Below are 14287 nucleotides of genomic sequence, written 5' to 3' on the forward strand. Positions count from 1 at the left end.
AACACGAAAAAGAAAAAAAGTACGTGCTTATAGTTGAAATAGAATATATTGATCATGATTAGTAAAAGAGATAAGGATAGAATTTTTAATTTGGAAAAAAAAAATAAAAAAAAAACAAAAAACAAAAAATCTGAGCTAACAAAAAATGAAACGAAAAAGGAAAAAAAGTTTAGCCCACTTAACGAAACCGTTTTTTATAAGATAAAACTACCTCAAACATACTGTTATTTCTGATTTCTATAACTCTATTGATCAATGTATTTACGCGGTTGATAATACTCATGTCTTTTCAATCTTGTGGTGGCTTTAAATAATACTCATGCTTAAAAAAAATTGTACAATCATTAGTAGCAAAAGAGATAAAAATAGAATTTTATAAAGATAAAATAAAAAAGGTTGCAATGCTGTGTCAAGATAAAATTGTATGCATCAAAATTCCTTTTTATACAACAAATAATCATCAATAACTAATATACCTTGTATTTTCCAATTGCCTCACGAACTTTTACGAAGCACCCACTTGGTAGGATCAAAACAATATTACTCTGTAAAAACAATACAACATAAAATGAATTGTAGGAATCTTAAAAAAAATATAATCAGTACAATTATTTGTGTACTACGAAATATTTGTGTATTACCTCATTTTTTGTTATTTTTAAGATACGGAGTAGTATATAATTGTAATCGATGAAATAGAAAAGAAGGCTAACCTTAGTCTGTCAAAGTTTTTCTCTATAGAATGTATAGGGAAAGTGGAGTGTCAATGTATAGGGAAAGTGGAGTGTAAATTGATGAACACATTGAGTTAGGTACCCACGTTCATCATCAAGAAATAAGGATGTTTGTTTTTTTTTTAAAAAAAATTTTAATTTAAATTAGATTGGTTAATGGAAAATTGGGGGGATTAAAATAGAGTAGTTTTGGAGCTGTTCTCATTTTAGGTGTTCGTGATAGTTTACACGCAATTAGTTTTTTTTTTTTTTTTTTTTTTTTCTTTTATTTTGAAATTTAAATTGAAATTAGATTGGTTAATGGGAAATTGGAGGGATTAGGGTAATTAGGCGGGAGTGAATGAGGAGGCTTGGTTGGGGTTTTGGAGGCTCCTCATTGATCTGCTCTACAATTATATTATAGATTGATTGATTTTCTAGAACCCTAAATAAGTAAATATACGAGAAATAAATGTTGGAAATTGGTTGAACTGCTGGGCTGGGACTTCAGAAGTTCAGAGTTCAGGCTAGATGATATTTTTGGGCCATTGTGGTGACGAGCCGTATTAAATGGACGTGGGAAGTGAATTGATTATTGGGGAACGATGCTATGCGTGAGACGTGAGACGGTTTCATATTAACTTATTGACAAAATAGTAAGTATTTAGTATTAAAAAAATAAAATAAAAAGTTATTAATAAATAGGGGTAGTGTTTCGAGTTAATACAGACTTACAGTATGAAGTAAAGAAAGTTCATAGTTAAATGGGCTGAAGATGAGCTATCTAGGCCGAGGATTTGTTGTACAATACTTCGTAAAACACAATAACTGTCCTTGGGGATTTTACCGAGGAAAGCCCTCTAATGCCTAAGTTAGTGTTTCACAAACCTCTTATTGTTGGGTTGAGGTTTGTTGTGGAAAGGTTTGTGTAGACACACCGGTTTGTATTTGCTTAGTTGGCAAAAATTTGATGCTTTTCTCTTTTTTTTTTTATAAGGAAAAAAAGTTGTATGGATGAATTTAATGAGTTGTATAGATAGTGGGTCCCGTACATAAACCTGTAAATAGGTTTATCTATTGTTGATGAAAGGTTTGTTCTATTGTAGATGCCCTTATGCACTTATGCAGAGACTTGCTTGAGACTAATTGTGGATACCTAAAAAATTGGATTAGTTATGCCCATGGGGTAGTAAATAGTGTGGACTCCATTGGGCTTGTGGCGAGCTCTAAGCACTTGGGCTTGTTAGAGATCCACAAAGGCTTTTGGGACTTGGACTTGCATTGACTTATGGCTCTTAACATAAGGTTAACGAGCTTTGGAACTCATTGAAGGACCAAGGGCCAACCTAAACCTTTTGTCTAGCTTAATGTTGTGGTAACATGCCATTTTTAAGAAATTGGCTTAGTTAATATTCAATACTACGTACTATGTGTAAATGTACATCCATGTTAAATACATTATCATGGAAAAGTTTGGATCTTTTGATGTCTTGTAAAATGAAGGAAATCAACAAAAAAAGTTGTAGCATGAAGAAATGCAACAAGAAGAAAGACAAGGTCTTGGATGCAAATTGTGTTAACAAGAGTACAAGGTCATTGTGATTTGTGAGACTGAAAACTGGACTTTTTGTCCCACTGGCCCAAGCAGGAAGATGTGGGCCTGCAATATATCTTCAACCTTAAATGTTTCATTAAAAATTCAAGATTTGTTGGTTAATAACTTAATAATCCAAATTTCCATAGGATCTTGCTTTATTAATACATAAACAACAATCATTGGTTTAAAAAGGTGGTGATTTCAACTATTGTAATACTTTGTAGTTTATGCTTTTAAGTGATACGAAATATTAAAAATTGGGATTAAATTATATTGATGGGATATATAACAATAGAATTACGGAGTAGTAAATTTATAATCATCAATAACTATATACTAAAAGACACACCAGCAATGACACGTGTCAATTTCTGGTGTGTCCTTAGTATTTTTGTTTTTTTTTAATCCTTTTATAAAACTTTTATATTTAAGGAAATTATTATATACAATAATAATTGTCATAATTAACCATATAAAATAATTAAAGATCTTTTACATTCTATAAATGGGTTCACAACTATTATAGGTATGCGTTTTGGCAACATTACCATATAATTATTTTGAAAATGTACTCTTTGTGAATTTTTTTTAAGAATATATAATCTTAAGAATATACTGGACAAGAATAATTACTAAATTAGGAAGAAAAAAAAAACCTATATAATTAATACATACTTCTTTGATTAATTGTAAAAAATAAGAAGGATACATCAATTATATCTTTGAAAAATTAAAATGACGGGCATCAAATTAGTCGATAAAATGAATGTTAGCAAATGATTATAAAAACGGTCGCTAATTACCGACCGTTTTTAAAATCAGTCATTCAATATAATTTTAATATACTCATTCAGCTAAAGTACTAAACAACTCTTTAATGTGGTATTAATACAAGTATTTAAATATTTTTGTAAAGACATGATATAAGAAGAAAAGAACTATTTTTTTGGTAAAAAATTGCTCACAATAGTTTTAGAAATTTTTTAATTAAAAATAATGTTATTTAATGATGAAAATTACGATATACCGTGCATGGCACGGGACCTAACCTAGTAATTACCTAAAAACAACCCGATATCTAACTACGAAGTACAAAAAAATATTATAATACAGTAATAATAATTGGTCATTTGGTGTGGTAGGGAAAAATAGTGTAAGGTTAGACCTTAAAGGCTTAATCGTCCGGTCAACCTGTTATCCTAAGAAAACTACTGTATTTGCCAATACTTGACTACGTAATTAGTCTAATCACACTATATAATGCTGATTATTAATGGTGTTATGGTGTACAAGTTACTAGAAAATCGATACTGATTACTACGAAGTACAAGTTTAATTATGAGTAAATCATTTTATTCTAGTGGAAAAAAAAAAAAAAACCCTTAAATTTTAAAATAATAATGCCAAAATTTATGATATTACAAGAGGCCAACCAATAGAGTCAAGAGCAAAGGAAAAAGGATCATATATAAGCAGCAGCAAGATTAGCAATATTCCATGTCCCTAATTTGTCTTTTCTACGACTATTACTCTAAAACTTTGCTGCTCTTTCTTGGTGTTTCTGACAATTCAAACCGATGTCGTTATTATATTTAACCCATGTACGAAATGCTCCATTTATGCCTCTGTGGTATTAAAAGGAGTCAATATGTACGTAGCTGACTAGGTCCCCTGGTGGTCCATTTTTATATAGATTGTTTCACGGTTTGAGTAGATCTACACTTTCACGCGCGCGACACAAAAGCAACACTGGTTAGTAATAATGTAAACGGAGTTTGACATCAGACCTTGAATGCATGTAATGACATTATGAGTGTACATTCGGATAGTCACTAATAAATTAATAATGATAAGCACACAAGAAAATGAAATAATAAAGAAAAGATTAGATTAAGACACATTTGTTTACCAACAAAAAGACAATAATAGTTGAAAAGAAGGGATCTCTATTATGATTCAAAGGACCAAACAGATTCATGCAATGAAAGCATATTATTATAATTAATAAGTCCATTTTCAATCTTTGTTAATGGGAATTATTTTGATCGTCCTAGCTGTTTTCATGCGGATGACTATGAATTATACAAGTAGTTTATTGCATCTAAATTTCAATGATTGGTGATTTGGTGGTTTAGACGAATATGAAATTAACTACATGTGGACATTGACCAGATGAGTAGGGGTAGTCCGGTAGGAAAGATTGGGCTTAAGGGGACATTATCCGGTTCTCCCACTTTCTCCCACTTATTTTTTAGCTAGGGTTTGTATCGAAAAAATTACCATAATGGTGTGTCTTTTCAATATCGAAGAGAATTGGGGCAAATTATAGACGACATTCAATCTCAAGTCGTGCATGCAAAAAAATTAACCTACTACGAGTTTATTGATTGATATTTTAATAAATTAGTTATTTCTCTCTTTATTGAGTAGAAACATTTTTTTCATCCAACTTTCTATTTGATTTTATGACAAGGCATGCATTATATATGCATATGCATATATATACATGCTCAAAAATTTATGTAGCAATTGGCAAGATTTACAATAGAACGTCTATCTATCAAAGAAAACAAAGTAAAAATTTAAAAGCTGGGATACACTAAATAACATTAAGGATATAGTTTTGGATTTCAATTCTCAACTTAATATAACATTCAACATTACTTGTACAAGTTTCACTAAACCACCCTTAAATCGATTTTTAAAAAAAAAAAAACATATAGTACATACTTCTTTGTATATCTCAAAGATATGATATACATTTATCATTTAGAATGCCTTTGGCCCTTAATTAGCTTGGGAGTTTGGGACCCTATTCGAAACAACTTCAAATGACATATCATCAAATTGCAATACTTTGCTATTGTGATTACTGATTAGTACTACAAATTGATAAATGAAGTTAAATATTCTACAATAATGGGTCCAAAATTAGGGCTCATTTTTCTCATGGTGTTGGCAATTCTTCCTTTTCTGTCTCCCCGGATCCCTAGGCACCAGGCACATCCTCTTTTCTTTTTGCTTTATTTTTATTTATTTATTTTTTTTTCATAGCCCCATGAAATAAAGCTAAAGTTGCTATTGTTATCATTTGCATGTGCCTCAAAAGCATGCAAAAATTCCTCACTTTCCCTATTTTCAAAAAGTTTAATACTACTATAAACTTAAAGAATGAACCCTTAAAAATAAAAAAGAAAATAAAAGAAACGCTTTGATCGAGCATATCAAAAACCAGTAAATCTAGCAAGAAAACAAGTGTTTAGAGCATTGCAAATATGTTTATATTGATGCTTTAGGAAAAATGTTTGCCTATTTATAGTATTTGGGATCTAAGTATTATACTTTGAAGGTTGTTTTTGTTGTACTTATGTAGTTTCGAGTTTTCGAAAATATAGCTTTTATATACGAAGTATATGTTGTTTTAAGTTAAATTTCAAGATGATATTTATTAATTAAAGTATAAAATATAAGTTCGTTCTACCCGCCAACAAACTTCAAACAAAAAAGCCTCGCTCTACTTTTCGATTAGAATTTGGTATTGCCTTTTTTTTAATGTAATATTCACTAAGGCACTAAGCTATTTGCCCGTTGTAAAAAAACGTTGGGGAAGTTTTAATGAGAAAGCTAAGGTTATGTTATCTAGTCTCTAGTGTAAAAGTAAAAAGATGTGTTGTCTTGTGTTGTTGATTAGAAGGTTTGATGTATAAAATACATTTTGTAATGTTTATTCAATAGATAATCGATTACTATTCTTGTAACGCCTTGAAGAAATATCATGTATCTAGTCACAATAAAAATAACTCTTTTAATCACGAATATTTAGTTATATGTACATTTTCTAAGAAGCAAAACTGTCTAAAATTACAAGTTTGTGTAACTTTTTAGGAAAATCCAATCCTAAGAGGATCCCTCTTCTAATGAGCTTAGAAAATTTAACCCCTAACATCACAACTGAAAGTCGAAGAACTAATCAATTGCTCTAGACTAGCCCCCTATCTCTTTAAAAAAAAAGTTAGGCCTTGTTCTTTTGAGTAGAGTATAGCAAGTGTCAGCAAAGCAGAACGGGTTATTAATACACAGCAGAGCAAGCAGACCACATCAGCTTAAAAGAAGAGGATCTAAATGCGTATATCGAATTATTAGTGATATAGTACGGAGTATATATATTTAGGGCACATCTCTTTTAGTAATACCCCATAGTATCAATGTATCATCATGGTGGTAAAGTAAATGCCATAATTACAACACCACAAATTCAAAAGGTGATGAGATCTAGTTTCTTGAGTAATAATAGCTTAATCTTATGTCACATCTCAATCCCAAACCTTTTATTATAATATGATTAAAATCCCATCATTATCATAATTTAATTAACTCCTAATTTTACATTAAGTTTTTATTACTTTAAAATAAAATGCTAATATCAATATAGGCTTGTGACTTGCGACACTTGAGAATACCGCACGTATGTGACACACTAATTAAACAATACTCCACTCCACTCCACTCCACTCCACTTAACACTTAAGTAGCTGATTTATTACGTCCAAAAAAGTCAACGGATTTCTTGACATTGGGGCCCACATGTGCAGTCACCGACTTTAAAAGTGTCACCGCTGCGTACGTTAGCAACTTGTACCACAAATACAAAAGAGTGTATTAAAACCAGTCAACAAACATAGGGTTACGTGTCATGTTTTTACTCCAGTTAGTTTTTCCAACCTGGCACTGTCTTATTGGTTGCTTTACCTCCACAACGGCTCTTGTGGTGGGGCCCATGTATACCGGTTATTTTTCATTTTTTGAAGAAAATTGGGAGTGAAAATAGGGAGAGGTGAGAAAATTGTGTGAACAATTTTTTGATGGAAGAACAAAATTCACAAGGTTTTTATGGACATGATATGCATTGTACTAATGTCTACAAGTTTGATTGATGACTTTGATGATCTCAAACATCATGATGCACCAAGTATAACACATTATCTTTAAAAATGCCTACTTTCTCTATCTTTTTTTTTAATGCATTAGCTTGATTAAGAGTAAACACTACTCCGTAGCCATTAATATCTTGCTAAATTAGTTTTCTATTAGGGCCGGATGTATTATTATTTTATGTCTAATTAGGGCTTGTTCTAATTAAATTGAGCTGAAGTAAACTGAACTGAGCTGAAATAAACTGAAATAAATATTTTATGAGAGATTGAAATTAGGAATTCAACTGATTGATCGGGTTGAACTGAACAAAACTAAATTGAAAATAAGTTGAAAAGAACAGACCCTTAAAAGATTTATTGGGGATGTAAGTCATGTAACTTTATTCAAATATTCAATAAGTATTGATAATAATGTGTACATGTATTTTGATCAGTGGATAGTCTGATATTATGGTAGATCATATGATAGCTATTAAGAGCCTTGCCAAATTAATCTCCTAATCTTATGAACGTATACATACTTACTAATATAAACAAACTAAGTTAAAAGTTGTTCAAAACTCTACATAACCTTAGTTGGTTGAGGAAGTCTAATTTTCAAAACTTCTATCTTTGGAAAAGTTACAAATTACAATAAAATTAAAAAAATGGTAATGTAGATGAATATTAAATAAACTTCGAACTATAGTTTAAAGATTTGGACCACTAAACCAACCAAGTTCTATAATTGGAACTCAAGTAAATGAAGTCATGGAAATTAATCTCTAAAATGTTCATCTATATCTCATTCGCTTTCAAATTTAGAGGAATTTGAAAAAATAGAACTTAAATTAATTATTCCAAGTAATAACATTCATTACACTTTCTTAATTCCACTATTGTAGATGCAAATTGCTCTAATAATTGAAAATTTTCAACATCAAGGAATAACACTTGATCGTTAACATCATTAGCTATTTAGCCCTCATCTTTAATTTGTTTTTCACCCTAGCTAATAATAAAACAAAAATTGTTGAGCTAGATAATAAGAACTTTTTTTCTCATGTGATTGAAGTCCCAATAGCTATCCCGATAATACATAGATCAGATAATTTGATATCTTCTTGTTAGGGTATTGACACACATTAGAAAAACCAAATAGCAAATTATAAGAGCAATAACTATTCAATTCGATACTTGTATTGGATATGAATATTGTTAAAACCATTTTGATAATATCAATAAGGTTGTAAAGATAAAGTTAATATCATTACAATATTAAGATCGATTTCCATATAAATTGCTCAAAAAAATTTAATTTCATAAGTATACTACATTTTATCAATGTTTAACACATATATACCGTCCACAACAAAACACTTTTTTGTTATTTATTTTACCGGTTTCCATTAAAACCACTACTCTTAATGAAATCGATGATTCAACTAGCTATTCATTTATAAGATTTAAGGCCTGTTCTATTACGTTTATTGTCAGTTCAGTTCAGCTCTAATCAGTTCAGTTCAGTTCAGTTCGGCTCTAATAAGTTCAGTTAAGTTCAGTTCGGCTCTAACAAGTTCAGTTCAGTTCAACTCCTAATTTTGTTCTCTTATAAAATATTCATTTTAGTTCAGTTCAGCTCTAATAAGTTCAGTTCAGTTCACTTCAGTTTATTTCAGATAAGTTCAACTCTAATAAGTTCAGTTCACTTCAGTTTAGCTGAGTTCAGTCAATGAGAACAAACCCATATACAAAACCAAATTTTGGTATATGTTAAACCGTTAATTCAATTAGTGATTTATACACTTTTACATAAAAAAGGTCCGTTTTCTTGCCGACGTGGATGATAATACAAAGCATTTTTGTAAAACATTGCGTACTTAAGGAATTTACTCATAATTATTTTGGAGCATTTTATAAGGTAATAGCTCCCTAAATAATGGTAAATAATTGTCTTTAATAAGATATACGAGTATATTGTTTCTATATAATTATTGCCCTCTAATTAAATTGCAGATAGCTGTCTTTATTAAGGTCACGCTTCCCATTCATACAAACGGTTCAAGCCTTCATTACAGTCCACCTACAAAGCAACTGATTTCATGAAAAATAAAAATAAAAATAAAATAAAATAAATTAATTTGTGCCTAATAATTCCAAGTGATAAGTCAATCAATTTTTAGCCGTTTTGTTTCAACTATACTAGGGAAACTTAATTATTACACCTAGTAATGAGTTTAGGTATACTCCTACTCTATTTTTTACATTTTTTTTAATTTTCTTTTTTTAAATTTAAAATAAAAAAAAAAGTGGAAAACAAAGGTCTTCACTTGGGACCCACCTGAAAATCTGCAACCAGACTCTGCAGTTTCATTGCTCTTTTTCTACAACAGCTTCAAAGCTTATTTAAATCACACCCCTTGCTTCTTTCTCTCTCTTCTTTCCCTTCTTTCTCTCTCTACTCTGTTTTTGTTTTTTTTTTCTGCCCATTTTCAATAAATTTTGATTATTTTTTTATTTTGGGGTCAAATTAACTCAAAATGAGTGATTAAAAAAAATGGGAAATTTTGTGTTTTAATTTTAGGCAGTGTGAACTTGTTGTTGTTGAGGAAAGTTGAAGTCTTTCCATTCACACCTTCTACAAATCTTGAAGAATTCCATGGATTGACAAATCTAGGGTTTGAATTTTCACCAAAGGTCTGTCCTTTTTCTTGACTAGTGAATTTTTTTGTTTGATCTTTGATTCTTACCTTTGTCAACTGAATCAAAGTTTTATGGGTCTTAATTTATTTGAAGAATTAGTCATTTTCCAAGTCTATTCTCTAAAATTCCTTAAAAAAGATTGAATTTTGTTCTTGAAGTTTAATCTTTACCTTAAATTCTCAAATGGGTGCTTAGAAGTTCTGTTCTTTTGCTGATTTTGTTGTGATTTGAGTAATAATTTGTGAAAATTATGGTTGATTTTTTTCTGGGTTTCTGGGGTTGGGAGTTTAGGGTTTAGAAATTTCAATTAATTTTTGGGTATAAATTCCTCCTTTCCTATAAAATGGAAGGGGTAGAAGAAGCTAACAAAGCAGCAATTGAAAGTTGTCATAGAGTTCTAAATATATTATCTCAATCCCAAGATCAAACCCAGTTTTGGAATTTAGGTTCTGAAACTCAGCAAGCTGTAACTAAGTTTAAGAGAGTTGTATCTCTTCTTAGCAATGGTTTAGGTCATGGAAGAGCTAGAATAGTTAAGCATAATAGGAGTACTACAACCCCTTTTACTCAAACCCTTTTTCAAGAAAGTTCTAATGTTCCAAAGATTGAACCTAGTTCTAGTAATCAGCAAGCTATTAAGACTACTTACCAATTGCTGAAACCCAATTTGAATGAGAGTTCAATTCAAGAGAATGGATCCACTACTGGGAAGAGTTGTCTGTCATTGGGTGGAAATTTGTCATTGGAATTGAATTCGGGTGCGAAAACAACCCCGATTCAGGTTGTTCACCCGAGTTCATCAACACATTTTCAGCTGTTTCAGCAGCATCAGCAGAAGCTTCAGCTTCACCAGCAGCAGCAGATGAAACATCAGGCTGAGATGTTGTATCGAAGGAGTAATAGTGGGATCAATCTGAATTTCGATAACTCTAGTTGTACCCCGACAATGTCCTCAACTAGGTCGTTTATTTCTTCGTTGAGTGTCGATGGAAGTGTGGCTAATTTGGATGGCAATGCGTTTAATTTGATCGGTGTGAGTCAATCGTCGGACCAGTTATTAAGCCAGCATAGGAAGAGGTGCTCTGGCAAGGGGGAAGATGGGAGTGTGAAATGTGGGAGTAGTGGAAGATGCCATTGTTCCAAAAAGAGGTTAGACCTCACTAATTTCTACTGCTTGCTTTTGAATTATTAACCGTTGATACATTTGTGAACTGAGTTGATGATATTTCTTTATTGGTGATCAATGTAGGAAGCATAGGGTGAAGAGATCAATCAAGGTTCCTGCTATCAGTAACAAGTTGGCTGATATCCCTCCGGACGAGTACTCTTGGAGAAAATACGGGCAGAAGCCGATCAAGGGCTCACCTCATCCTAGGTATATTCATGTTCTTGTTCTGTTTTATGCTCTGCTTTATGATGTTCATCAACTAACTTTAGTTTTCCATTCCCTTAAAGTTGATTGATTAATGTGAATTGTCGACTGTCAATAAGTAAATTAAGCATCTTTGATGAATTTCACTTGTCAAATTCCTTTTACAGCTAATTTATTTGATTGGTCTCGCCATATTTAGATGAATTCTTTGCTGCTTAAAGTTAGAAAGCTTATTAATAGTACTTTATTCTGAAAACCTTTTGTGTTTCCTGCAGTTTAGGATCAATTTAGGCTGAATTGCTTTATTAAAGTTTAAACTTGTTCTAAATTGCACTTCTTACTATCATTAGAACAAGTAGACTCAAGCTCCTTTACTTTATCTTTAGAAAAGTGTCGTCATAGTCTTAACTTCTTTTCCTGGATGATATCAATTGAAAAAGGGAAACAAATCACAGAATCATGATTCTAAGATAATGTATACTATACAGCAGATGTTATCTATTGCATCTGCATGTGCATGCTTCTATGATTTAAGAAGCATTTGCGCTGAATCTATTACTATGACTGTTGCACTTGTTCTCTACAACTAAGCCAATTACTTAATGAGGAATCAGTCTTGCTTGGATTATTGTTGATAGATCAGATACCAAGTCAGTCAGTTAATGTTCCTTTACGCTTTTTGGTACTATGGTATCTAAAACAGCAAGGCCTCACTTTTGCCCATTTTCTTTTGTGAAAACAAGTCAATAGCTACTAGCTTTCCTTGATTAGTAGTAGATTGGCTCAATAGGATTGAAAATTCCCTGTGATATATATCATGAAGTTTGTTTGCATGAATATAAATGCTAAATAATGCTGCACTTCGTTTTCATGTGCTGTTAGATTACATGTTACTAGGATTTGTTCATGTTATCATGTGCTCAAAGATTTGCTGGTTACTCCAAAGACAAGTTCCTAGGCTAATGTGATGATTTTACAGGGGTTACTACAAGTGTAGCAGCATGAGAGGCTGCCCTGCCAGGAAACATGTTGAGAGGTGCTTAGAAGAGCCGTCAATGCTTATTGTTACTTACGAAGGTGAGCACAATCACCCCCGCCTACCATCACAATCGGCAAACTCATGATTCAATCAAGCGGGGTGCCAAGATGAAACCTCCTCGACTTTTGTGGAACATGATAGATTGATCTGAATTGCTCCTGTACATAGTTCCTTTGACTCAGGCAAGTGCAGAAGTTAGGAATAGCCTTTCAGTATTTTGGGAGCATTTTTTGGGGGGTTTGGTTTTAGACAAATCAATTTCAGGCTTTGAATTTCAGTCTTTACAACGAAGGGGGGGTCCAAGGCTCAAGGGTTTAAAGTGTAAAAATCACTTCCATCTTTGACATTCTGTGTTTATTACAGTTGGGGGAGGTGTTCATATGGTTCAGAACTTTGGCATGTCAAACATATCGAGCTTTAGTCTTGTAGTATTTCTTAGCTCTTATCATGCTTAAAATCTCATCTTATATGGTTTGGCTTTTATCATGCTTAAAATCTCATCTTATATGGTTTGAAAGAAGAGTTAAAGTACTAACTTAGTTTCAAATAGTCCCATCCCCTATGTCTTAGTTTCAAATAGTCCCATCCCCTCGTATTTATGGATTTGCCATGAGTTTTAGAAACACCCCTTAATATGTTTTTCCACGTACCTTTATCATTATTAAAAAGGCGTCAAATTTTCTAAACATCTTGAAAATAGTATGTGTGACTATTATTAATCATGTATGGAGGTACATAGTTATTTATATCCAAATACCGGGAAATTTCTTGGTTTTCTTTGGTGTGACATCCCAAATTTGGCATTATTTTTGGATTTTTATAAAGACTTGGAAGATTGAGGCATGATTTAACAAGTATGGAGGCTGATATTGTTCGGATTTGCAATAAGGGAAGAGAGGGGTTGGACTTTTAGTGTTGATTATTGATGGGTAATGTTTAACTATTCTGGTATCTTATCTGTTTTTTGACTTTTTTTGTTAATGAGTTGTCTGTCTTTTTATCAATTCTTTGAACTTTGCTTGCAAGCTTTAGAGATGGGCCATCTTTGAAGCAATCATATTCCTTCTTAGTCTTTACTTATATTCTCGATCCCTATCATCCTCTAGGTTAGGCCATATATTCTCTATTAAGATACTTCCTCCATTCTTTTTAATTGCAATGCTCGTCATTGAATAATTTCAAGTTGTTAATTTAAATTTATAAATAATTTGTGTTTTAAAAATTCTACACTAAGATGAATAAAATAAGATCTTATGATTATATTTTATTCTAAGTGTAAATCTACACCATAGTCAAATTATGTAAGGTTTTTTTCTCCCCGCCTTACAAAAATAATACTTTGTATATATTGAATTAATTTTAGTTCATTAAAAATAATTTTAGTTTAGTATAATTAAGTTCAGTTTAGTAATAAAATTTTCTATTTTAGTGAAAATCGGTAACTTTATTGAAATATAATTGGGAATCCATAAAAATAATTTCAATATAGAAAGAATAAGGCTCTGTTCATTTCACCTTATTTTTGTTGAACTGAAATTATTATTACTTAACTAAAATTAATTTTACTGAACTGAATTTAATTTTACTAATTCACTATCATATTTTTTCTTTAAATTGTTTGTACTGAATAGTTCAGCATAAATAATTTCATTTTTATTTTATTTCAGCAAAAGGTGAAGTGAACATGACTTAATTAATATAAAGTAAAAATAAAAAAATAAAAAATGAAAAAGAATGGAATCGTATAACAATATTATTTTAAAACCTGTGATACTAATCTTGTCATTATCTTAACTAGCATCATATGTCGTATGTACGCGATGCACACAATAGTTTTATAAGTTATTTATAACCCAAAAAAAAAACCTTCAAAATATGATCTGAATCCGTAAGATCAACCCAAATTGACAATATATACAAATGCATTATTAAAGTTGTACACATCAAAAA

General features: G+C 31.2%; 1 protein-coding gene across 1 annotated transcript; it reads left to right on the forward strand.

Annotated features, from left to right (window-relative positions):
* Positions 1-9653: 9653 nt before the first annotated feature.
* On the forward strand, positions 9654-12804 carry LOC145598427 (putative WRKY transcription factor 21). Its single transcript, XM_081654778.1, has 3 exons — positions 9654-11075; positions 11176-11301; positions 12278-12804. Exons 1-3 carry the CDS (start codon positions 10270-10272, stop codon positions 12420-12422), a joined length of 1077 nt encoding a protein of 358 aa, XP_081510904.1. The 5' UTR covers positions 9654-10269; the 3' UTR covers positions 12423-12804.
* The last annotated feature ends 1483 nt before the right edge of the window (positions 12805-14287 follow it).

Source organism: Chenopodium album, chromosome 20 (assembly GCF_948465745.1).
Source record: "Chenopodium album chromosome 20, dcCheAlbu1.1, whole genome shotgun sequence".
Lineage (NCBI taxonomy): Eukaryota > Viridiplantae > Streptophyta > Magnoliopsida > Caryophyllales > Amaranthaceae > Chenopodium > Chenopodium album.